Genomic DNA, 22,580 nt, shown 5'->3' with positions numbered 1-22,580 from the left:
AACAGAACACCTGTGTTAAAAGCTAGGATAAACAAGTTACATTCATTCATAAATACCTGTCGAGCTCGGAGCAGCAGTTGTTACACCAGGGCCACTATCATCGTTACATAAATCATCAGAACAACATGTTGCACTACACGATGTAAAATTGAACGAAATAGAAGCAGAAATTCCATATATTGCAGTGCGTAGACTGTCACATGTTGTTGCCTCGCATGATAACGCAGGCACGCATGTACCATAAGTGATTTCTGTAAAAAAAAGAAGAAAAAATAAAAAAAAATTTTCGATATTTTTAATTTTTTTTTGTAATTTTTTTTATCATAGGTGATTTCTGTAAAAAAAATAACTTTTTTTTCTTTTTTTCGTAGTTTTTATCCAAGATTTCTTTATGTTTTTGAAAACGCATTAAATTTTTACCTATTTTTGTTATAAAATTGACTAAAAACACATTTTTTAAAGGACAATTTTAAAAAAGCAGTTGAACAATTTTTTTTGTTTTTTATTAAAACTGTTTAAAAATGCATTGTTAAAATTCAATTTTTTTTTAAAAAAGGGCAAAAACATACCCTCTTAACAGAGTATATACATATACGTAAACAAAAATGATATATTTAAAAAAAATCAAAAATTTACCATTTAAATTTTCCTATTTTATAAAAATATGAATAAAAAAATATTAATTAAATAAAATCTAGAAAATTTTACGAGTTAAGTCAACTATTTTATAAAAATGTATTTTAAAAAAATAAAAATATATAGTTTAAAAAAGTCCAAAATTTTTCCATTATAAAAAATAGTTAAAAATTTTTACCTGTTAAAGGTCCAGAGCCTATTGCTGAAACTTGTGTAGTAGCTCGTATCAGTGAGCATTTAGAATACTCCCCACAAGTTGTTACTGTTTTGTTGTTAATGCCATATACTCCACTGGTTTGTGCCTTCAGAATGCTATAACAAGTGCTAACGAATTCTGAAAAAAATGTAAATTTTTTTGTAAACTTTTAGTAATTTTTTTGTATTTTTTTGTAATTTTTTTTATAATTATTATTTTTTTTTTTCGAAAAAAAAAGTAGTACTGTGGGGTAAGATGGATACCGTTAGCACATAATATCTCATATTTTCTAATCGTTATTTTATATAATTCTGTAAATGTCTTTGTTAACTACCAAATGGGACGTTAGAGAACGAAAAGTGTCCCATCTTACCCCAACTTTTGACAATAATTATATAAATGTTAATTTATACTTTTAAATTAATTAATTTTTTTTTAACAAAAATTTTACGAACAAAATTATCAAAAAGTAATTTTTATTATAGTATATTATTGTGTTTTTTTTTAAATTGATAATTTTTTTTGTTAAATAAATAAAAAAATTAAATACCTGAGTCAGGTCCTGTAGTAGGCAGAGTAGAACCAGCTAAAAAAATACAAAAAATATAATAAATAAACAAAAATTGACCGATTTTATAAAAAATAAAATAAATAAACAAAAAAATACCAATTTTATAAGTTCCGTTAAAGCCTCTGTAATTTGTCGAAGAATCGGAGAAAAATCTCAAGTAGAGGGCGCCAAACGTGGACGTAAATGTAGAATTTGCCGGAAGATTATCGTTTAGTCGAGTCAGCATCGGTGAGTCAGCGTTATTGCCGTCGCGAATCTTAAAAAGGTTAAAATTATTTTTTGTATTATTTGAACAAAATTTTTTGTATTTTTTTAAATTTGCTACATATTTTAAATATTAAATTGAAAATAGTATTAAAGTTAGTGTTAAAGTTTGAAATAATATTGCATTCTGTGCTAAAAACCTATACTTTTTGATAAATGCAAAAAAAGCAAAAAGAAATTTATATACATATATTTAAAATTATTTTTGGGCAAATTTAAAATTTCAAAATTTTTTTTTTTCGTTATTTTATAAAATTTAAAGTAATAAAAATAAATACTAACTTCTAAATGATCACAGCACGCTTCTACTCTAAAATCATGAATATGGAGTTCGACTTGTGTGTTGGGAGTAGGTGCTTTTATCAGCCAATGACAATTCATATTAGGGGGGTGGTCATCGGGGTAATTAGGGGTCAATATTTGCGCAGGCGTCGAGCTAGCATACGAGGTAAACCCACACGAAGAAAGTAATCTCTCATTTTCAGCTGAAAAAAATTTTAAATAACTTAAAATTAGAAAGTTGTTTAATTTAACAAAATTATGTTTTAGAATTTTTTGGTATGAAAACTATTTTTTTTGGCAATTTTGGGTAGAATTTTGTAAAATTTACACTAAAATTGAGTTAAAAAGAGCAGCAAATACATAAAATAAACCTGTGTGACTGTGTTAAAACGAGAATTTTATTTTAAAATACAGTAACAAATGAATGTAACTTATTTATCCTCGCGTGGCGACGACAGTTGTTAAAACACATGTGTTCTGTTTCATACACGTCGTGTCCGCTTATATACAGACAATTTAAACAACCCATAAGTGACCACTGGGTTGAAGCAATAAAAAAAACTATCGCAACCTTGAAATAAAACACCTAAAAACTAGCAGCAACGGGCCTTAAACCCAGTACCTTATTACTCCAATAAAATTTACCTGTTACAACGCTTATATCTGCTTTGAAACCACGTTTTGGGACAGACGTGTCGCTTGTCATTATAATATATAATCTACCAGTTGTAGAAGTATATAGTAACGGTTCATTTATACTGGAGTATTTAAGTGTCGCTATAATACGTCCGTTTTGGCCGTCACGAATCTAAAAAAAATTTTTTTTTTTTTAAATGAAATAAAAAAGAAATACTGTAAGTATTTTGAAAAGGCCTCATGCTCACTGTCGAGTTATAACATGGGTGTCTTCTTATACACCGGACATACATGGTGTATCCATACACCTCATGCTCACTGTCAAAACAATTTTTACAAAAAAAAATACAAATTTTTTTCACACATTTCTAAAAATAAATTTTAAATAAAAAATTTCAAATAAAAATTTTAAAATATTTATGAAATTAAAATTATATTAAAATTTCGTAAATTTTTTTTATTAAAAATACCTCTAGTTTGTCGCAACACTGCTCCATTTCCATATCAGTAATATTTATTAATAACTGTTGTCCAGCAGCGGCGAAAAACGACCATGTACAAGATAGACTGTTGGGGTAATTATTGGGGTAGTTGGGTGAATTTAGGGGTACAGGGGAAGTCCCTACTATCGTTTCTGCCCCACAAGGTAACGTCTGGCCAGTGCCATCTAAAAAAAATTTTTTTATGGGTGAATTTTTTACACTTTGTGCTTACTGTCAAGTAAAATACAAAAAAACTACAACAAAAAAATTTAAAAACAGACAACTAAAACCAATGAAAAAACAAGAAAAATACCTAAAAAATATAACACAGAATATATTAAAATAGCTGGAAAATGTTTAAAGTATGAACATACAAAAACTACAACAAAAAAAACTACAAAAAACACACTAAAAAACAAGAAAAAAACATTCTTCATCAATAAGCCAAAAAATAGAAAAAAAAAACCAGAAAAACAACACAAAAAAAAAACAAAAAACTTTTTTTTATAAAAGGCATAAAAAACAAACACAAGAATGTTACGTTCTTTAAAAAAAAACATAAAAGCAACAACAAAAACTTACGTTCTTTATAAATAAGCCGGAAACCTCTTGTATATTGTAGGCTATTGTCCGTAGTAAACCGTATCGTAACTGAAGAAGTTTGGGATATTACATCGATGGGTAGAGATGCAGGTCTTCCGCTGAACGATTTGGAAGCTATGCCTTCTTCTTCTATCTGTGTGAGAAAAAGGGTCAGGTTATGCACCTCGTGCTGGCTGTCGGTTATAACATGGGTGTCTTCTTATACACCAGACACACATGGTGTATTCATAAACCTCATGCTCACTGTTGAGTTATAACATGGGTGTCTTCTTATACACCAGACACACATGGTGTATTCATACACCTTATGCTCACTGTTGAGTTATAACATGGGTGTCTTCTTATACACCAGACACACATGGTGTATTCATACACCTTATGCTCACTGTTGAGTTATAGCATAGGTGTCTTCTTATACACCAGACACACATGGTGTATTCATACACCTCATGCTCACTGTTGAGTTATAACATGGGTGTCTTCTTATACACCAGACACACTTGTAAAAACTTTTACCCACAAAGTTACATACGTGGTAACTCATAAGCAGGCATTAGGTGTATGAAACAGGACACCCGTGTTATAACGACTGTCATTTCCCTGCCATGCAAGAATAAATAAATAACATTCATTCATTTTATAACCACAAAAAAACCTGTATGATATCACAACAAGATTCTGTTTGCATTTGTAAAAACTCAATAAAAATCCTAGATCGTGGATTTGTCGTGGTAATATGCCAAGAACATTCAGTATTTGGGTGATATTCACCCGGAAAATTGGGCGACGTTATTTCTTGGAACTCAGATGTTGCTGTGTGGGTGGAAGCACACCCAAAACCTAAAAAAAATTTTGATTTTTTCTAGAAAAGAATATGAAAATTTATTTCGAAGAAAATTTTTTTGTGGAAAAAAAATATTTCGGGATAAAATTTTTTTGACAAAGTGTTTTTTTAGGGGAGGTTTAGGGATTCGAAATAGACCTCATGCTCACTGTCGAGTTTTAAAGTGTGCGTTAAATCTTAAAAATGAGAATTGAAATATGTTTTTATAGGTAAAATACTGTTATTAAAACATTATAAAACCTCATGCTCACTGTCAAGTTTAAAAAAAAAAATTTTTTTTTTACTGTTTTGATTTTTAATTGGCTTTAAAAAAATTGTATGTAAAACTTTTTTCATATATATATATAAATATATATATAGTACCCCTTGGTGTTGGGAATAGCGTCGTTGTTGTTGTTGTTGCTGTTGTTGTTGTTTGTGTCGTTCTTGTTGATAGACTAGGAGGAACTAAAAAAAAGAAAAAAATTATATATACAAATTTAAAAAAATTTTTTTTTTTTCATGTAAGTTTTTTTTGTTTTATTTTCTGTATGGCCGATAATTTAGACAACCCATTAGTGACCACTGGGTTGGAGCAATTGCCATTAAGTGTCTTGCTCAAGGACATAGAGATTGCATAAATTATCAACAATCTGGAAAAAACAATCACCCTCAAAGTAAAATACATGGTAACTTGTAAGCAGACATGAGGTGTATGAAACAGAACACCTGTGGTATAACGACTGTCGTTGCCCTGCCACGAGAGGATAAATAAGTTACATTTATTCATACATAAAACTATATACACTTACCAATTACTGGATCTGTTTCATTTATTGCTGAAAAAATAAGTTTTAATTAAATATAATATTTCATGTAATGCCTAAACAAGTCAGTTATTTCATGTAATGTTTAAACAAGTCAGTTATTTCATGTAATGTCTAAACAAGTCAGTTATTTCATGTAATGTCTAAACAAGTCAGTTATTTCATGTAATGCCTAAACAAGTCAGTTATTTCATGTAATGCCTAAACAAGTCAGTTATTTCATGTAATGCCTAAACAAGTCAGTTATTTCATGTAATGCCTAAACAAGTCAGTTATTTCATGTAATGCCTAAACAAGTCAGTTATTTCATGTAATGCCTAAACAAGTCAGTTATTTCATGTAATGCCTAAACAAGTCAGTTATTTCATGTAATGCCTAAACAAGTCAGTTATTTCATGTAATGCAAAAAAATCATAGTACACAAAACTATATACATTGTCAAATTTGTCACATTTTTACAAAAAAATTCAAAAAACTTACTAATAGCTACATAAGTAGCGTTATAACCAGGTTTTTGTATTGTAGAATCAGAATGAAAATTGATAGTCAAATAATTGTGCATTGAATAGACATTATCTGGAATGGTATTGCCGCTCAATATTAGGAACGGCGCAAGGCCCTCTGATTCGGTAAAGGATTCTGCTTCATATAGCTGAAAAAAGAAGGGTTATACCTCGTGCTCGCTGTCGAGTTATAACATGGGTGTCTTCTTATACACCTCATGCTTACTGTCCAGTTAGAAATTTTAACATGGGTGGCTTTTTATACACCAGACACACATGGTGTATTCATACACCTCATGCTCACTGTCGAGTTATAACACGGGTGTCTTCTTATACACCAGACACACACGGTGTATTCATACACCTCATGCTCACTGTCGAGTTATAACACGGGTGTCTTCTTATACACCAGGCACACACGGTGTATTCATACACCTCATGCTCACTGTCAAGTTATAACACAGACAACTTTTACACACCAGACACAATCTATACACCCTATGCTCACTGTCGAGCGTAAAATCATACCTTTAATTTATCGCAGCATGTCTCAGTTTCGAAACGGGTGAAAACTAGCGCCACGGACATTCCAACGGGGGCCTTAATGGTCCACCAACAATCTAGGTTGGGGCCGTACATGCTGGGGTAAGAGGGGGACAATAGGGGCTGGGGAATTCCCGGCTGGGCAGTCAAAAATTGCTGACCACAAGGACCTAAAAAAATTTATAATTTTTTTATAATAACTAAATAATTTTTGTGATATTTTATTTATAATAAATAAAAAACATTGGTCAAATTTTGTTTATAAAAAAATTAACATTTTTTTTTAAATAATTTATTTATAGTAGTTAAAAATTTTTTTTAGAAAATTCAATAAATATTTTTAGAATATATATATTTCAAATTTTTTTTGGTTTATTATTATTATTATTCTAGTTTCAAACTGTTAACTGATTTTTTGAGTTGTGTTTATATTTTTTAATAAATGTTAAATTTATTTAATAAATAAACTAAAGAACTTACCTACTCTGCCCATACCTGGACCAGATTCTAAAAATAAAAAATAAAATTATTAAAACTAAAAAATATTTTAGAAAAAATTAAAAATAACCCAACATACACATTAAACAAAGAATTAATATAAAAAATGCAAAAAAAATTACAATTTTTTTTCAAGGAAAATGTAATGTATATAAATTCCTGTGGGGTAAGATGGATACCGTTAGCATGCAATAACCCATATTTTTAACAATTAATAACGCTATTTTAGAGTCGTGAGGATACGGTTATATAATTTTGAAAATATTCTTTGTTTACTACTAAATGGGACGATTAAAAAACGAAACCATCTTACCCCACTGTACTATATATATATATATTTTATTTCGGCAAAAAATATTTAAAAAAAATTTTCACGTGAAAAATTCTCACCAATTGCTTTGTACATTACGTGAAACCCAGTTCTTGTGAAAGATGAATCCGAGTTAAAGCTCATGCTCATGAAATTTTGTGAAGAAACTCTCACGAGAGGACCGTCGTCACCTACTTTCATGGGACCTTTCAACTCATATAAAAGGTCTGAGGTCGTGACCGTGCTATCACGGGAGTTGTAGATCTGTTCCGTGAAAAATTTTCATGAAAAAAAAATTTTTTAGTAAATTTTTTTTATAAAAAAATAAACATTTTTTAGGAAAAAGTGAAAATGTTTTAATAAAATATTATGAAAGAAAAAAAATTCATGAAAACAGTTTTATGAGTTAAAATTTCATAGTAAAATATATTATAAGCAAATAAATCATAAATACACTTTTTATGAGTGAAAATTTTTATCATGATTACAAATTTTATGAGCAAAAATATAATGAAAAAATTTTTCACATCAAAAATTCACGAAATTTTCACAAAAAAGTTATGAAATTTTTCATAGGATCACACGAGACACTCACCAATAGTTTATCACAGCAAGTTTCAGTGTTAAAAGCCGTAAACGTTAGTTCAACTAAATAGCCACTAGGTGCCACTATATTCCACCAGCAAGACAAACTTAGGGGATAATCACTTGGATAGCCAGGCGAAGACAAATTTTTCGCTGCCATAGGGCTCGCAATCAGAGAACTGGGCCCACACACTAAAAAAAGAGGTAAAAATTAAAAAAAAAACTTAAAAAAAATTTTTTTAGGAAAAAGTTTAATATATTTTAATTGTAAATTATTTTGGAAATGAATGAATGAAGTTATTTATCCTCGCTTGGCGGGGCAATGACAGTCGTTATAACACAGGCGTTTTGTTTCATACACTTCATGCCTGCTTACAAGTTACCATGTATACAACTTTGTGGGTGATTATTTTTTGGATTTTTTTTGTATGGCTGATAATTTGAACAACCCATTAGTGACCACTGGGTTGGAGAAATATATAAAACTTACAGCTTGGTTCTGTAGTAGTAGCAACTGTTGTTGTAGTGTAAGTAGATTCTGTAATATAATATAAGTATTATTATTGTATATACTGCATACACCTCATGCTCACTGTTGAGTTATAACATGGGTTTCTTCTTATATACCAGACACACATGGTGTATTCATACACCTCATGCTCACTGTCGAGTTATAACATAGGTGTCTTCTTATACACCAAACACACATGGTGTATACATACACCTCATGCTCACTGTCGAGTTATAACATGGGTGTCTTCTTATACACCAGACACACATGGTGTATTCATACACCTCATGCTCACTGTCGAGTTATAACATAGGTGTCTTCTTATACACCAAACACACATGGTGTATACATACACCACATGCTCACTGTCGAGTTATAACATGTGTGTCATCTTATACACCAGACACACATGGTGTATTCATACACCTCATGCTCACTGTCTATCCCAAAAAATAATGACTTACCAACTTCAACAAACGAAAAATTAAATCCAGGTCTTTCAAAAGAAGAGTCAGATTCAAAATTTATAGAAACAGTGTTGCCAGTTGAAATTACATCATTAGGAATTGTATCGCCACCAGCTAAAAGTAATTGTTCTTCGTTTCGAAGTGGTTCAGTGATGTCTGGTATGTAATCGTATACCTAAAAAAAATTTGCAACACTGAAAAAAGAGCAAAATTTTTAGCAACACTGAAAGAGGTAACACTAGAAAAAATATGTTTAGCAACACTGTAAAAAATGTTTTTGGGCACGAGGTGTATGAAACAGAACACCCGTGATATAACGAGTGTCATTACCTCACCACGCAAGGATAAATAAGTTACATAAAGTAGGGTGGGGAAAGATGGGACACCTTTAGCACATAATATCCAAATATCCTGATTGTGTTTTAAACAATTAACAACGGTCTATAGGAGTCGTGAGGATACGGTTTTATATTTCTTTGAATGTTCTTTGTTTACTACTAAATAGGACAAGAAAATGGAACAAAACGGTGTCCCATCTTCCCCCACAGCACTATATTACATTCATTCTTACCTTAATTTTATCACAGCACGATTCCGTGTCAAACGCAATAAAACTGATTAGAATTTTCGTTCCAGGTCTTGAAGTTATAAACCACCAGCAACCTAGCGTTTGTGGGTAATTTCCCGGGTAATTGGGGCTGTTTATGTAGCGAGGGATTGAGCCTGCAGTTTGAGACTGGACTCCACAAACACCAGTAGTAGGTTCTGTAAAAATTTTAGCAGTTAAAAAAGATTCGAAAAAATTCAAATATATATATATATATAGTAGGGTGGGGGAAGGTGGGACACCCTTTCCTTGTATTTCATCCCGTTTTGTAGTTAACAAAGAACATTCAAAGATTTATAAAACCGTATCCTCACGACTCCTATAGACCGTTGTTAATTGTTTAAAATACAATCAGGATATTTGGATATTATGTTCTAAAGGTGTCCCATCATACCTCACAGTAGTTACTCACTCATAACTTAAAAGCAGGCACGAGGTGTATGAAACAGGACACCCGTGTTATAACGACTATCATTGCCCCGCCTTGCGAGGATAAACAAGTTACATTCATTCATTTACCTGCAGTAGTAGTAGAAACTGTAGGCACAGCTTGAGGATAAACAAGTTACATTCATTCATTTACCTGCAGTAGTAGTAGAAACTGTAGGCACAGCTTGAGTTAGAACGTATGTCAAATTAAATCCTCTGCTTGACGTAGTAGAATCAGTTTGGAAGTTAATAGTGACATGATTGGACTGAGATATTATGGGATTCAAATCTGGGCTCCCACGCAGAGAAGTAAAGGGGGTCATAGAGTTGAGAGTGACCGCTGTACGGGAAGGTGCATTGTAGAACTGAAATAAAAATGTAAAAAATTTATAAATTTTTTTTATGACAATAAGAAAATTATTATTTCAAATTTTTGTTTGTTTGTATGTGTTATATGTTTGTGTCATAAATAAATATCTTGTGGGTATTTTTTGTAATTATGAAAAAAGGCAGGTATTTCATGTAATGCCTAAACAAGTCAGTTATTTCATTTTAAAAAAACTAAAAACTTTCGCTAGAAACACATAAATAATGACTAAAACATAATTTAAAGTCAGTTATTTCAAGTAAAAACTAAAAATTTTGGCTAAAAACATAAAAAAAAGCCTTATTTCATGCAATGTCGAAAAAATTCTTACCCGTATAATATCGCAACACCTTTCAGTTGAAAAATGTTCAAAAGTAAACTGTATTAGACTGTCTGTTGGGGCAGCTATTGTCCACCAACATTCTTGACTTGGAGGGTAATCCCCTGGGTACCCGGGGCTGGTGAAATACTGGGGGGTTTCTAGAGCAGGGTCCAATGTACCTCCACAAAGGTCTGAAAAAAAAATTAAATAAAAAAAATAATTTTTAATTTTTTAAAAATAATTTTTGAGTATTTTTTGTTTTATTTCTAATTTTTCTCACTGTCGAGTATAACATTCTGTTGCAACAGTTCTTCCGCCCCAAAAAACAATTTAAATTTTTTTCAGAAAAAAAAACGGACCAAAATAATTTAAGTGGTCAAAACTATTTTAGTAACTTAATAATTTATATATGTATATATATTAGCGTAGAATTTTACAATGTATTTTACCTGTTGGTGGTGCTGCGGTTGTGGCTGTAAAAATATATGTGTATTAGGATGTATATAAAGAGTATTCATACACCTCATGCTCACTGTCGAGTTATAACATGTGTGTTTTCTAATACACCAGACACATATGGTGTATTCATACACCTCATGCTCACTGTCGAGTTATAAAATGGGTGTCTTCTTATACACCAGACACACATGGTGTATTCATACACCTCATGCTCACTGTTGAGTTATAACATGAGTGTCTTCTTATACACCAGACACACATGGTGTATTCATACACCTCATGCTCACTGTCCAGTTGTAACAGTCAAAAATACATTTATTTGAATAAATGTAACTTGCTTTATCCTCGAATGGCGGGGTAATGATAGTCGTTATAACACGAGTGTTTTGTTTCATACACCTTGTGCCCACTTACAAGTTACTACGTATGTAATTTTGTGGGTGATTTTTTTCTGTATGGCTGACAATTTAGACAACTCATTAGTGACCACCGGGTTGGAGCAATTTCTGGTGTCTTGCCCAAGGACACATACGCTCAAAATAATAGCAGCGACGAGCTTAGAACCCATAACCTCTGGGCTAGGGCAAGCGTGCTAACCACTATGCCATGGCACCAGATTTTAAAAATAAATATAACTTATTTATCCTTGCGTGGCCGAAAAACAACAGTCCTTATACACGGGTGTTCTGTTTCATACACCTCGTGCCCACATAAGAGTTACCATGTATGTAACCTTGTTGAATTTGACTCTAAACACAACTAAAAAATCCCACCTGGCTGAATAGGCGCCAAAATTGCAGTAATAGTAGCAGAAAATCCAACTTTCGCTATAGAAGAGTCAGAAACAAATTTTAAAAGCACATAATTGTCGCTAGAAACTATATCATCTGGATTATAATCCCCTGCTAGCGTTCTGACTGCGTCGATTGAGCCAGAAATTTGTTCTTCTTTTGTTCTTAAGTTGTATATCTGAAAAAATATGATTGAATGAATGAATTTTTTTTGAGTGGTAGGGTAATGATAGCTCTTTTAGAATGGGTGTTCTGTTTCATACGTCTCGTGCCCGCTTACCAGTTACCACGTATGTAACTTATTTATCCTTGCGTGGCCGGGCAACAACAGTTGTTATAACATAGGTGTTCAAAAACACACAAAAATATTTCCAAAATAAGTAAAATTTACACCAAAACTAGGGAAAAAAGTACAAAAAGTTAAAAATTAATTATAAAATCATCATAAAATTAGTATAAAACTTACGAATAGTTTGTCGCAACAAGTTTCAGTTTCGAATTCAGTAAATGTGATTCGTACAGCCATGCCTGGTGGAGCTGTAACTGACCACCAGCATAACATATTAGGTAAATACCGGGGCTTTCCGGGGCTGGAGAAGGGAGTGAAGACCCCAGGACGCGCTTGGATGGTTTCGGAGCCGCAGGGACCTGAGGGTGAAGTTTTGTAGCTTATAGGTGCTGTCGAGTTTTGGTTTTGGGTGATTTTTTGTGTTTATACACCTTATGCTCACTGTCAGGGTATGACATAGGTGTTTTTATACACCAGACACACATGGTGTATTCATACACCTCATGCTCACTGTCAAGTTATAAAATCTAAATCATAAACTGCTAACACTTGTTAAATGTATATTGCTGTTAGTTCACCCATGCTGTATTTATAAACAACTGACAACTTGGACAACAATATTAGTGTCTTGCTCTATACCACACATAAATAACCTATATTAGCGTGGGGTAAGATGGGACAGGTTTTCAATCTTTTTTATCGACCCATTTGTGGTAAACAAAGAATATTTAAAGAATTATATAACTGTAGCCTCACAACTCTAAAAAAGCGTTGTTAATTGTTAAAAACACGATCGGAAAATATGGGATATTATGTGCTAACAGGACCCATCTTACCCCACAGTACTATATATATATATATAGCATTTGTCTTATATCTACATACCTATTGGTTCTTCAGTAGTTACAGCTGCAATACGAATGCATTGTTAGTTTGTTAGCATGTTATACACCATTATTAAAAGCATATATTATATTAAACAAGTCAGTTAATTCATGTAATGCTTAAACAAATTAGTAATTTAACATTTTAAGCAATTTTAGCTGTTTTTTTCTTACGACAAGATTAAAAAATAACGAAATTTAGACTTACTTGCAGTTGGCTGTACATTTGAAATAACAGCTGAAAAAAATGGTATAAAATTAGTTTAAAAATTTAAAATGTGCAAAAAATAGATCTTTTTTGGGGAATGCAAAGTTTTTTACGGCATAATGCGTTATGGGACCTGAGATTTAGGTCAGAGCTGGCCCATTACCCCAACACTATATATGCACATTCTATTCTATATGGGTGAGGTCCTACAGTGAGACACGCCATGGGACCTGAGATTTATGCCAGAGTTGGCCCATTACCCCAACAGTTTACATGCATTCTATTCTATATGAATTAAGTCCTACAGTGAGGCATATACAATGTTGGGGTAATGGGCCAACTCTGACCTAAATCTTATATTTTTTAAATATATTTTTTAAGTACCTTGATAAGTTGCAGTGAAGCCAGCTCTTTGGACGGAAGAATCAGAATGGAATAAAACAGTTAACCTGCCATTCGTGGAGGTGTAAGTCTGGTTTGACTGTTCGCCACGTAAGTCCCCTATCTGGTTACCATTGTCGAGCACCTGAGATAAAAAAAAAACGAAAAAAAAATGAAAATACTAAAATTCAAAAGGTCATAAAAATTATTTTTTTAAATTGTAATATTACCAAAAAAATCAGGAAATTAAAAATATATTTTACTATAAAACTATGTATGGTACTGTGGGGTAAGATGAAACAACTTTTTTTACCTTTAAAATAGTCACAACACATTTCGATAAAAAGAATAAAAATTCTACAAAACTTAAAATTAAAATTTTTAGTTTAACTTTAAAAAAACAAAAAAACATATTTTAATTATTTATATCTATATACGTACACACAAAATACATATAAAAGCAAGTAAAAATTCACCTTTAAATAGTCGCAACACATTTCAGTTGATAATGTTTGGACGATAAGTCGAATCTGTTTTCCTTGTGGTGCATAGAAGTCCCATTCACAGTCAACCTCGTTTTCATAAATATGGGGATATCCAGGCGACGTTATTGTCCCCAAAGTAGTTGTAGCGTTTAGCGTGTAAAAGCAACCCGACGCTAAAAACATTTTTTTTCAATTTGTTAATTCTTTTTTAATTATGTATATAGTAGAGGGGGGAAAGACGAGACACTTTTGGCACAAAATATCCTAATATCCTGATCGTGTTTTAAACAATTAACAACGGTCTATGGGAGTCGTGAAAATACAGTTTTATAATTCTTTGAATGTTCTTTGTTTACTACCAAATGGGACAAAAAATAGACTGAAAAGGTTTCCCATCTTTCCCAACCCTACTATATATAAGAAAAATTAAAATTTTATGTATTTTTATTGAAAAAAACTAAAATTTAAAAAGAAAAAAAGGATAAACTGACCTGATGCAACAGTAGGAGAGACACTTGACTCTAAAAAAACAACAAAATAATTATTTTTTTTGTTTTTTTTTAAATAATACTTCTAAAAAATGATCATAACTTCACTTTTTAAAGTGTATTTTTAGTTAGAATATTTACAAAATGAGAATAATTTTTTAAAAATAATGCTTTTGTGTATTTTATGTTTCTGTTAAAAAAATAGTTTTGTAATTTTTTGTTTTTGTTAAAAAAAATCATCTTTTTTTTTAGGTTTGTATATTTTAATTTTTTACCAATAAATGATGCAGTAAATCCAGGGCCTGTACGACTACTGTCTGATTGAAACACTAGAGTTAAAGTTCTGTTTGTTGAAAAGAACTCCATAGTGTCTTGTAATGCGCCTTTAATTTCGCGCAGTTCTGTATTTCCATCAAAAACCTAAAAGTTTGAATAAATGTAATTTTTTATACTTAAGCGGTGGGGTAATGATGGTCGTTATAACACGGGTGTTCTGTTTCATACACCAAGTGCCCGCTTACAAGTAACCACATATGTAACTTTGTGGGTGATTATATTTTGAATTTTTTTTTAAATGAATAAATGTAACTTTTTATAAATAAGTGATAGGGCGATGAAAGCCGTTATAACACGGGTGTTCTGTTTCATACACCTCGTGCCAGCTTACGAATTACCACATATATAACTTTGTAGGTATTTTTTTAGCTTACAATTTGGAAAACCCATTAGTAACCACTGGGTTGGAGCAATTGCCGTTAAGTGTTTTGCCCAAGGACACATACGCCCAAATGGTAGCAGCGACGAGCCTTAAACCCATAACCTCTAGGTTACAGTCCAGTGCGCTAACTACTATACCACGGCGCTAGACCTATTTACCCTCACATGGCGGGGCAACGACCGTCATTAAAACAGAGAAAGCCAAACCAAAATCCCCCCAAATTTAAAAAACTTACTTTTAACTTGTCGCAGCAAGACTCGGTGTCAAATCTTGTTATAGTAAAACGAACGAATTTTCCGGGGCTTGCAGTTAGCATCCACCGACAAATTAAACTGTTGGCATAATTTTCAGGGTAGCCCGGCGAATTTAGGACTTGACTTGTAGTAGTAGCTTGTGCATCAAAGCCACAAAGAGCTAAAAGGATAATTTTGTTAGTTTTTAAATGAATGTAACTTGTTTATCCTTGCGTGGCTGGGGTAATGGCAGTCGTTATAACTGTAAAACTGGTGTTCTCTTTCATACACCTAGTTTCTGTTTACAAGTTACCACGTATGTAACTTTGTGAATGAACGAATGTAACTTGTTTATCCTCGCGTGGCGGGGTAATGACAGTCGCTATAACTGTAAAACGGGTGTTCTGTTTCATACACCTCGTGCTGCTTACAAGTTACCACATATGTAACTTTGGGAATAAATGAATGTAACTTGTTTATCCTTGCGGCGGGGCAATGATAGTCGTTATAACACAGGTGTTCTGTTTCATACACCACGTGCCCGCTTACGAGTTACCACATATGTAGCTTATTAAGTATTTTTTATACTTTATTTTATATTATATGGCTGACAAATAAGAAAACAAAAACTGACCTGTTCTACTAGTTACATTAGTAACTGTCTCAGTTTCTGAAAAAAAAAAACGGTTTTTAAAATAAATTTGTAAATCTATTCAACTTGGGTGAATATATATATAACTATGAATGAATGAATGAATGTAACTTACTTTATCCTCGCATGGCCGGAAAATGACAGTCGTTATAACACAAGTGTTCTGTTTCATACACCTCGAGCCAGCTTACGAGTTACCATGTATGTTACTTTGTGGGTGATTACTTTTTGCGGGACTTTTTTTCATTATTTTTTATGTATGGCTGATAATTTAGAAAACCCATTAGTGACCACTGGGTTGAAGCAATTGCCATTAAGCCCAAGGACATATACGCCCAGTGGCACAGCCAGAAAAAAATAAGAGGGTTTCAATCAAAAATTTTAAATTTTTTTTTATTTTATTTTTAAGTAATTTTTTTGGTTTAAAAAGGCCGGGTCACGACCACCTAAACCCCTCCTGGCTGCGCCACTGCATTCATCTATCAGTACCGAGCATTGAACCCGGTATCTTTTGGTTACAATGTAAGCGTCTAACTATTATAACTTTTTTTTATTAAAAGTGTTAAAAAAAATAAAATAAAATCAGAAAAAATTAAACTTTTTTTTAATACAGTAGGGTGGGGGAAGGTGGGACACCTTTTTTTCTACTTTTTTGTTCCATTTGGTAGTAAACAAAAAACATTAAAAGAATTATAAAACCGTAACCTTACGACTCCAATAGGCCATTGTTAATTGTTTAAAACACGATCAGGATATTTGGATATTATGTGCCAAAGGTGTCCCATCTCCCCCACCCTACTATATATACAATATATATATATTTATATTTATTATTAAGTATTATACTTACCAACAAAACTGGCAGAAAATCCATTTAAAGCGACAGAACCATCGCTAGTAAAGATTAAATTTAATGTCCCGTTTGTTGAAGTGAAGCTTAGATGGTCATGCGTGCCCTTTAGAAGTGCTAACTGATTAGTGTCATCGAGGACCTAAAAAAAAGATTTTTTTGAGGTGATTTTTGGGGGGTTTGACAGTGAGCATGAGGTGTATGAATACACCATGTGTTTCTGGATGAAACAGAACGGCCGTGTTATAACGACTATCATTGCACCGCCATACAAGAATAAATAAGTTGCATCTATTCAATAACCCACAAAGTAACATACATGGTAACTCATAAGCGGGCACGAGGTGTGTGAAACAGAACACCCGTGTTATAACGACTATCATTACCCCGCCACACAAGAATAAAATCGCCCACAAAGTTAAATTCTCATAATTTTACCTCTAAAGAGTCACAGCATGTCTCAGTTTGAAAAGTTGCAATGTCTAATCTAACTTGCATGCCTGGCAGAGCTCTTAGAACCCAACGGCAGTTAAGGGAAGGCCCATATCGCCCCGGGTAACCAGGAGAGAAAAAAGTTTGGGAATAACGGGACGCCAGCCTTTCGAATCCACATGTAGCTAAAATAATGTTATTTTTTTAAACTTTTTTTTGAAAAAGTTTTTGTCAAATAAATTGTCGCTAAAATTCCAAAAAAAAAATTAAAATTCTTTTAATAGCTTAACCGAATTTAGTTAAAGAATTTGATAATTTCGCCATTTATATATTTTACTTAATTTTAAACAAAAAAAAATAACAAAATTATAAAATTTAGACAAAAAACTGCTGAATTTTTTAAATATTATGGGATTTTTTAAAAAATTTTAAAGATTTTTGTGAAATGTTTTTGTCAAATTAAGTGTAAAAGTAAAACAGTAACAAATAAAAACTACTACAAATAAATAAAAAATTAAACTTTTCAAAAAAATTAAACTAATTTATTTGCTTACCAAATCCAGTATCATTAGTTTCTGAAACATAAAAAAAAACATTTTTACTTAGAAACCTTAAAAAAAAGAGTTTACTAAAACCAAAAAAAAAAAAAAATCAGTTTAAGAATTGTTTTATTTTTCCTTTTTTAAGAACATTTTTGTTAAAAATAAGCAACATTTTTGCTAATTTTAGAACATTTTTGCAAAAAAGGGAATTTTTTTAACTTAGATCAGTTTCAATATTTTTTATAATTTTTTTAGGATTTTTTTTTATTATAAAAATATTATAAAAATAAAGCAAATTACCCATAAATTGTCCAATAAACCCCTGTCCATTCACAGAGGTATCACTGTGGAAAATAAGCTGTAAACTCCCGTTTTGAGAAGTTATTATTTTTCTCTGATGGTTGCCTTTTAACTCTTCAATTATAACGCCCCCTTCTGACACCTAGTGGAAAAATATTGGGTCATTTTTGACCACACAGTGGAGTGCATGAGTGATAATCCTTTCAACATTGGTGTTCTGTTTCATACACCTCGTGCCAGCTTTCGAGTTACCACGTATGTAACTTTGTGGGTGATTGTTTTTAGTGTGCAGCTGATAATTTAGACAACCCATTAGTGACCACTTGGTTGAAGCAATTACTGTTAAGTTTCCTGCCCAAACACACATATGCTCAAATAGTAGCAGCGACAGGCCTTGAACTCATTACCTCTGGGTTAGAGGTGGTGCGCTAACCACTTTGTCATAGCAGTGCAGCCAATGGCCTCTTATAGGTTGTCTCAATTGTCAGCCAAAGAAAAAAATTTATCACCCACAAAGTTACATACGTGGTAACTCAAAAGCAGGCACGGGGTTTATGAAACAGAACACCCATGTTATAACTACTCTCATAACCCTACCACTCAAGAAAAAACAAGTTACATTCTTTGATTAAAACATACGCGGTAACTTGTAAGCAGGCACGAGATGTATGAAACAGAACACCAGTGTTATAATGACTGTCGTTTTCCGGCCACGCGAGGATAAATAAGTTACATTCGTTAAAAATACCAATCAACTTACCCGTAAATAGTCACAGCACGTTTCAGTCGATATTTCTTCGATCACGAGTCTGATTTGGTTCCCGTTCGTGGCGTTTAGTTGCCACACACAGTTCTGGCCGTTAGGATAGGGGTTGGGGTAGTTAGGCGACGATATGTTCTGTGCCGTGGCACTTGCCATGGCATTGAAGCCACAAGGTATGGCAGTTACTAGAAAAAATAAAAGAAAATAAAATGTAAAAAAAAAATTAAAATGTAAAATAAAGCAAAAATAAAATGTAAAAAAAATATTTTATGAAAAATTATAGATACTAATGTAAAAAAGTTACATACATGGTTATTTAAATAACGATTTTTGCTATTTATAATTTACAGTTTAATACATTTACAATATTGCAATCAGTTTTAAAGTGAAAATTTTCACTAAAACTTTCATTTAGTTCAAAAACACATATATATTTACTTTAACAATCACAAAAAAACAAATTTTTTACTACAAAAAAAACGAAATTTTTTTTAATTTTTACAAAAAAAATTGTTACAATACTACAATTTTTATTTTTTTACCTGTTGTGAACATTGTTCTTGTTGTTTCTGTTGTTGTTGGTAATGTGTCTGTTTCTGGAAGAAAAAAGAAAATTTGTTGTAAATTTTAAAGAATATTCTGTAGCTTGACAGTAAGCATGAGGTGTATGAATACACAATGTGTATCTGGTGTATAAGAAGACACCCATGTTATAACTCAACAGTGAGCATGAGGTGTATGAATACATCATGTGTGTCTGGTGTATAAGAAGACACCCATGTTATAACTCAACAGTGAGCATGAGGTGTATGAATACACCATGTGTGTCTGGTGTATAAGAAGACACCCATGTTATAACTCAACAGCAAGCATGAGGTGTATATAAAAATGCATATAACTCAACAGCGAGCATGAGGTAAATTAACCCACCAGCAAACGAGGCTTCGAACCCCTGTCGTTGTACAGATCCATCGGTATGAAACCTCAAGTTAATAGTCGTTCCAATAAATGTCTCATTAGTAGCAATGCCTTTTAATTGTTGTGGTGCACCATTGTCAATAGTAACCTATTAAAAAAAATGTGTATATATAGTGGGGTAAGATGGGACACCTTGAGCACATAATATCCCAAATATCCTGATCGTGTTTTAAACAATTAACAACAGTCTATGGGTGTCGTGAGGATACGGTTTTATAATTCTTTGAGTGTTCTTTGTTTACTACCAAATGGGATGAGAAAAATTGATTCTATTAATTTTTGTTTAATTTGGAGTGACTTTTAGCTTCTTTTTTACCTTTTTACATGTAAGTTAAAGTGATTTAGTTTTTTCTTGTTTTAAAAGTCGAATTCAAACAAAAATTAACATTTTTTCCAAAAATTGTCTAAAAAAAACTTACCCTTAAATAAACCAAAAAAAAAGAAAAAATAATGCATTCCACATAAAAATACTAAAAAAAAGATAACATTTTACTTAAAAAATACCTCCAAATAGTCACAGCAACTTTCTGTTATAATTTGTCTAACATAAAACTGAACATATTTTCCTAATGGTGCAGATATAGTCCATCGGCAGTCTAAACTATTCTCATAATTTGCGGGCCAGTTCGGCGAGTTTAGAGGTTGCTGTTCTTCGTTTGCGATTGCTTTGAAACCACAAGGAGGAGCTAAGGAGTTAAAAACGAGAAAAATTTTAAAAGTAAAAAAAAAAATTTTTTGATGAAATTTACTAAAATTTGCAAAAATTTATGAACAAGTTATCATAACACAAGTTGAAAAATTAGAAAATAAAATTTTTGATGAAACTTAGTAATTACTACAAATTGCAAAATAATAATAGTGTTCTGTTTCATACACCTTGTGCCCACTTACGAGTTACCATGTATGTAACTTTGTGGGTGATCATTTTTTGAGAAATTTTTTATTTTATATGTATGACTGACAATTTAGACAACCCATGGAGCAATTGACGTTGAGTGTCTTGCCCAAGGACATATACGGCCAAAATTCACATTAAATTTATAGATTACCTGCTGTTGTAGGCGCATGTGTTGTTGGTATATTATCTGTTTCTGAAACAAAATATACTTTTTAATTAAATAGTTATATAAAATTAAGTATTTTAAATTATATGAAATAACTGACTTGTTTAGGCATTACATGAAATAACTGACTTGTTTAGACATTACATGAAATAACTGACTTGTTTAGGCATTACATGAAATAACTGACTTGTTTAGACATTACATGAAATAGCTGACTTGTTTAGGCATTACATGAAATAACTGACTTGTTTAGACATTACATGAAATAGCTGACTTGTTTAGGCATTACATGAAATAACTGACTTGTTTAGGCATTACATGAAATAACTGACTTGTTTAAGCATTACATGAAATAACTGACTTGTTTAGGCATTACATGAAATAACTGACTTGTTTAGGCATTACATGAAACAACTGACTTGTTTAGGCATTACATGAAATAACTGACTTTTTGGGCATTAAATAAAATAACTAATTTTTAAATCTTAAAACTAACCAATAAATGTGCCAGAAAACCCATCTCTTTGAACAGATCCGTCAGAACGAAATTTTAACTTTAGAATTCTGGCAGTGAATGTTCTTGGTGAGAGTGATCCTTTGAGATTATCCAGTTCAATATTTTGGCCATCTTTTATCTAGAATTTAGTTGTATATGCGTTATATATATGAATGAATGAATGTAATTTGCTTATACTTAAGTGGCGGGGTAATGATAGTGGTTTTAACCTGGGTGTTCTGTTTCATACACCTCATGCTCACTGTTGAGTTATAACATGGGTGTCTTCTTATACACCAGACACACATGGTGTATTCATACACCTCATGCTCACTGTCGAGTTATAACATGGGTGTCTTCTTATACACCAGACACACAAATTTATCCATACACCTCATGCTCATTTTTCTCATTCACAAAAAGCATATTTTTTAATATCGTACAGTAGGGTACTTTTGAACATTTTTTATTTTCTTTTTCATCATGTTTTATCGTCCCGTTTGATAGTAAAGAAAAAATATTTAAAGAAATTCTAAAACCGTATCCTCACAATTACCATAGACTGTTGTTAATTTTTAAAAACAAGATTAGGAAATAGGGATATTTTGTGCTAACAGTATCCATCTTACCCAACAGTACCATAAAACATCAGTAGCACCCTGGGTGTTGGGGTAATGGGCCAAATCTGGCCTAAATCTCAAAATAGGGAAAGGCCAAATTGGCCTAAAACGACTTATAGTCTGCCTCACTGCAGGACCTCACCCATATAGAATGAAAACCATAAAACAATATTTTTACCTGTAAGTAGTCACAGCAGCTTTCGGTCTCAAAACTTGTGATAGTTAATTGAACGTAACTATTCGGTGAGCTAGCTCTTACAGTCCACTCACAAGTTGTACTAGATGGATATCCGCCTGGCCAGTTGGGCGAATTAAGAGCTTGGCTGACGTTACTTGCAGTTGCTTCGAATCCACAAGGAGACGCTAGAGAGACATTACGAAAAATTTAAAAATATTTTTTTTTTTTTTTAAATTTGATTAAAGTGAAATATTTTAAATTGTTCTTTGCATAATTTGAAATTTAAAAGCATTAAAAATTGAAATGT

General features: G+C 32.0%; 1 protein-coding gene across 3 annotated transcripts in view; it reads right to left on the bottom strand.

Annotated features, from left to right (window-relative positions):
- LOC149725734 (cubilin-like) overlaps positions 1 to 22,580 on the bottom strand; it is a 59,350-nt gene that overhangs the window by 10,355 nt on the left and 26,415 nt on the right. For all 3 annotated transcript variants that reach the window (XM_089890983.1, XM_089890984.1, XM_089890985.1), the window contains 43 exons: positions 22,274 to 22,458; positions 21,476 to 21,614; positions 20,965 to 21,006; positions 20,420 to 20,601; positions 19,868 to 20,003; positions 19,480 to 19,533; positions 18,935 to 19,122; positions 18,175 to 18,316; positions 17,887 to 17,907; positions 17,339 to 17,517; positions 16,901 to 17,042; positions 16,033 to 16,068; positions 15,401 to 15,579; positions 14,723 to 14,867; positions 14,451 to 14,480; positions 13,951 to 14,132; positions 13,478 to 13,619; positions 13,094 to 13,123; positions 12,887 to 12,910; positions 12,179 to 12,360; positions 11,695 to 11,890; positions 10,912 to 10,935; positions 10,472 to 10,653; positions 9,928 to 10,138; positions 9,309 to 9,502; positions 8,735 to 8,912; positions 8,250 to 8,297; positions 7,770 to 7,951; positions 7,255 to 7,438; positions 6,847 to 6,873; positions 6,352 to 6,536; positions 5,801 to 5,972; positions 5,306 to 5,332; positions 4,878 to 4,961; positions 4,326 to 4,510; positions 3,650 to 3,803; positions 3,056 to 3,252; positions 2,595 to 2,757; positions 1,950 to 2,152; positions 1,500 to 1,659; positions 1,383 to 1,418; positions 815 to 970; positions 57 to 251 (listed from right to left, as the gene is read on the bottom strand). In XM_089890983.1, coding sequence (XP_089747109.1) covers positions 57 to 251; positions 815 to 970; positions 1,383 to 1,418; positions 1,500 to 1,659; positions 1,950 to 2,152; positions 2,595 to 2,757; positions 3,056 to 3,252; positions 3,650 to 3,803; positions 4,326 to 4,510; positions 4,878 to 4,961; positions 5,306 to 5,332; positions 5,801 to 5,972; positions 6,352 to 6,536; positions 6,847 to 6,873; positions 7,255 to 7,438; positions 7,770 to 7,951; positions 8,250 to 8,297; positions 8,735 to 8,912; positions 9,309 to 9,502; positions 9,928 to 10,138; positions 10,472 to 10,653; positions 10,912 to 10,935; positions 11,695 to 11,890; positions 12,179 to 12,360; positions 12,887 to 12,910; positions 13,094 to 13,123; positions 13,478 to 13,619; positions 13,951 to 14,132; positions 14,451 to 14,480; positions 14,723 to 14,867; positions 15,401 to 15,579; positions 16,033 to 16,068; positions 16,901 to 17,042; positions 17,339 to 17,517; positions 17,887 to 17,907; positions 18,175 to 18,316; positions 18,935 to 19,122; positions 19,480 to 19,533; positions 19,868 to 20,003; positions 20,420 to 20,601; positions 20,965 to 21,006; positions 21,476 to 21,614; positions 22,274 to 22,458 — 5,703 coding nt within the window. The remainder of the gene's footprint in view (positions 1 to 56; positions 252 to 814; positions 971 to 1,382; positions 1,419 to 1,499; positions 1,660 to 1,949; positions 2,153 to 2,594; positions 2,758 to 3,055; positions 3,253 to 3,649; positions 3,804 to 4,325; positions 4,511 to 4,877; positions 4,962 to 5,305; positions 5,333 to 5,800; positions 5,973 to 6,351; positions 6,537 to 6,846; positions 6,874 to 7,254; positions 7,439 to 7,769; positions 7,952 to 8,249; positions 8,298 to 8,734; positions 8,913 to 9,308; positions 9,503 to 9,927; positions 10,139 to 10,471; positions 10,654 to 10,911; positions 10,936 to 11,694; positions 11,891 to 12,178; positions 12,361 to 12,886; positions 12,911 to 13,093; positions 13,124 to 13,477; positions 13,620 to 13,950; positions 14,133 to 14,450; positions 14,481 to 14,722; positions 14,868 to 15,400; positions 15,580 to 16,032; positions 16,069 to 16,900; positions 17,043 to 17,338; positions 17,518 to 17,886; positions 17,908 to 18,174; positions 18,317 to 18,934; positions 19,123 to 19,479; positions 19,534 to 19,867; positions 20,004 to 20,419; positions 20,602 to 20,964; positions 21,007 to 21,475; positions 21,615 to 22,273; positions 22,459 to 22,580) is intronic.

The sequence above is a fragment of the Ciona robusta genome, chromosome 13 (assembly GCF_009617815.1).
Source record: "Ciona robusta chromosome 13, ASM961781v2".
NCBI classification, from domain to species: Eukaryota; Metazoa; Chordata; class Ascidiacea; order Phlebobranchia; family Cionidae; genus Ciona; species Ciona robusta.
Note: the sequence above shows the minus strand (reverse complement) of the source record. Positions and strands in the feature narration are given on the sequence as shown.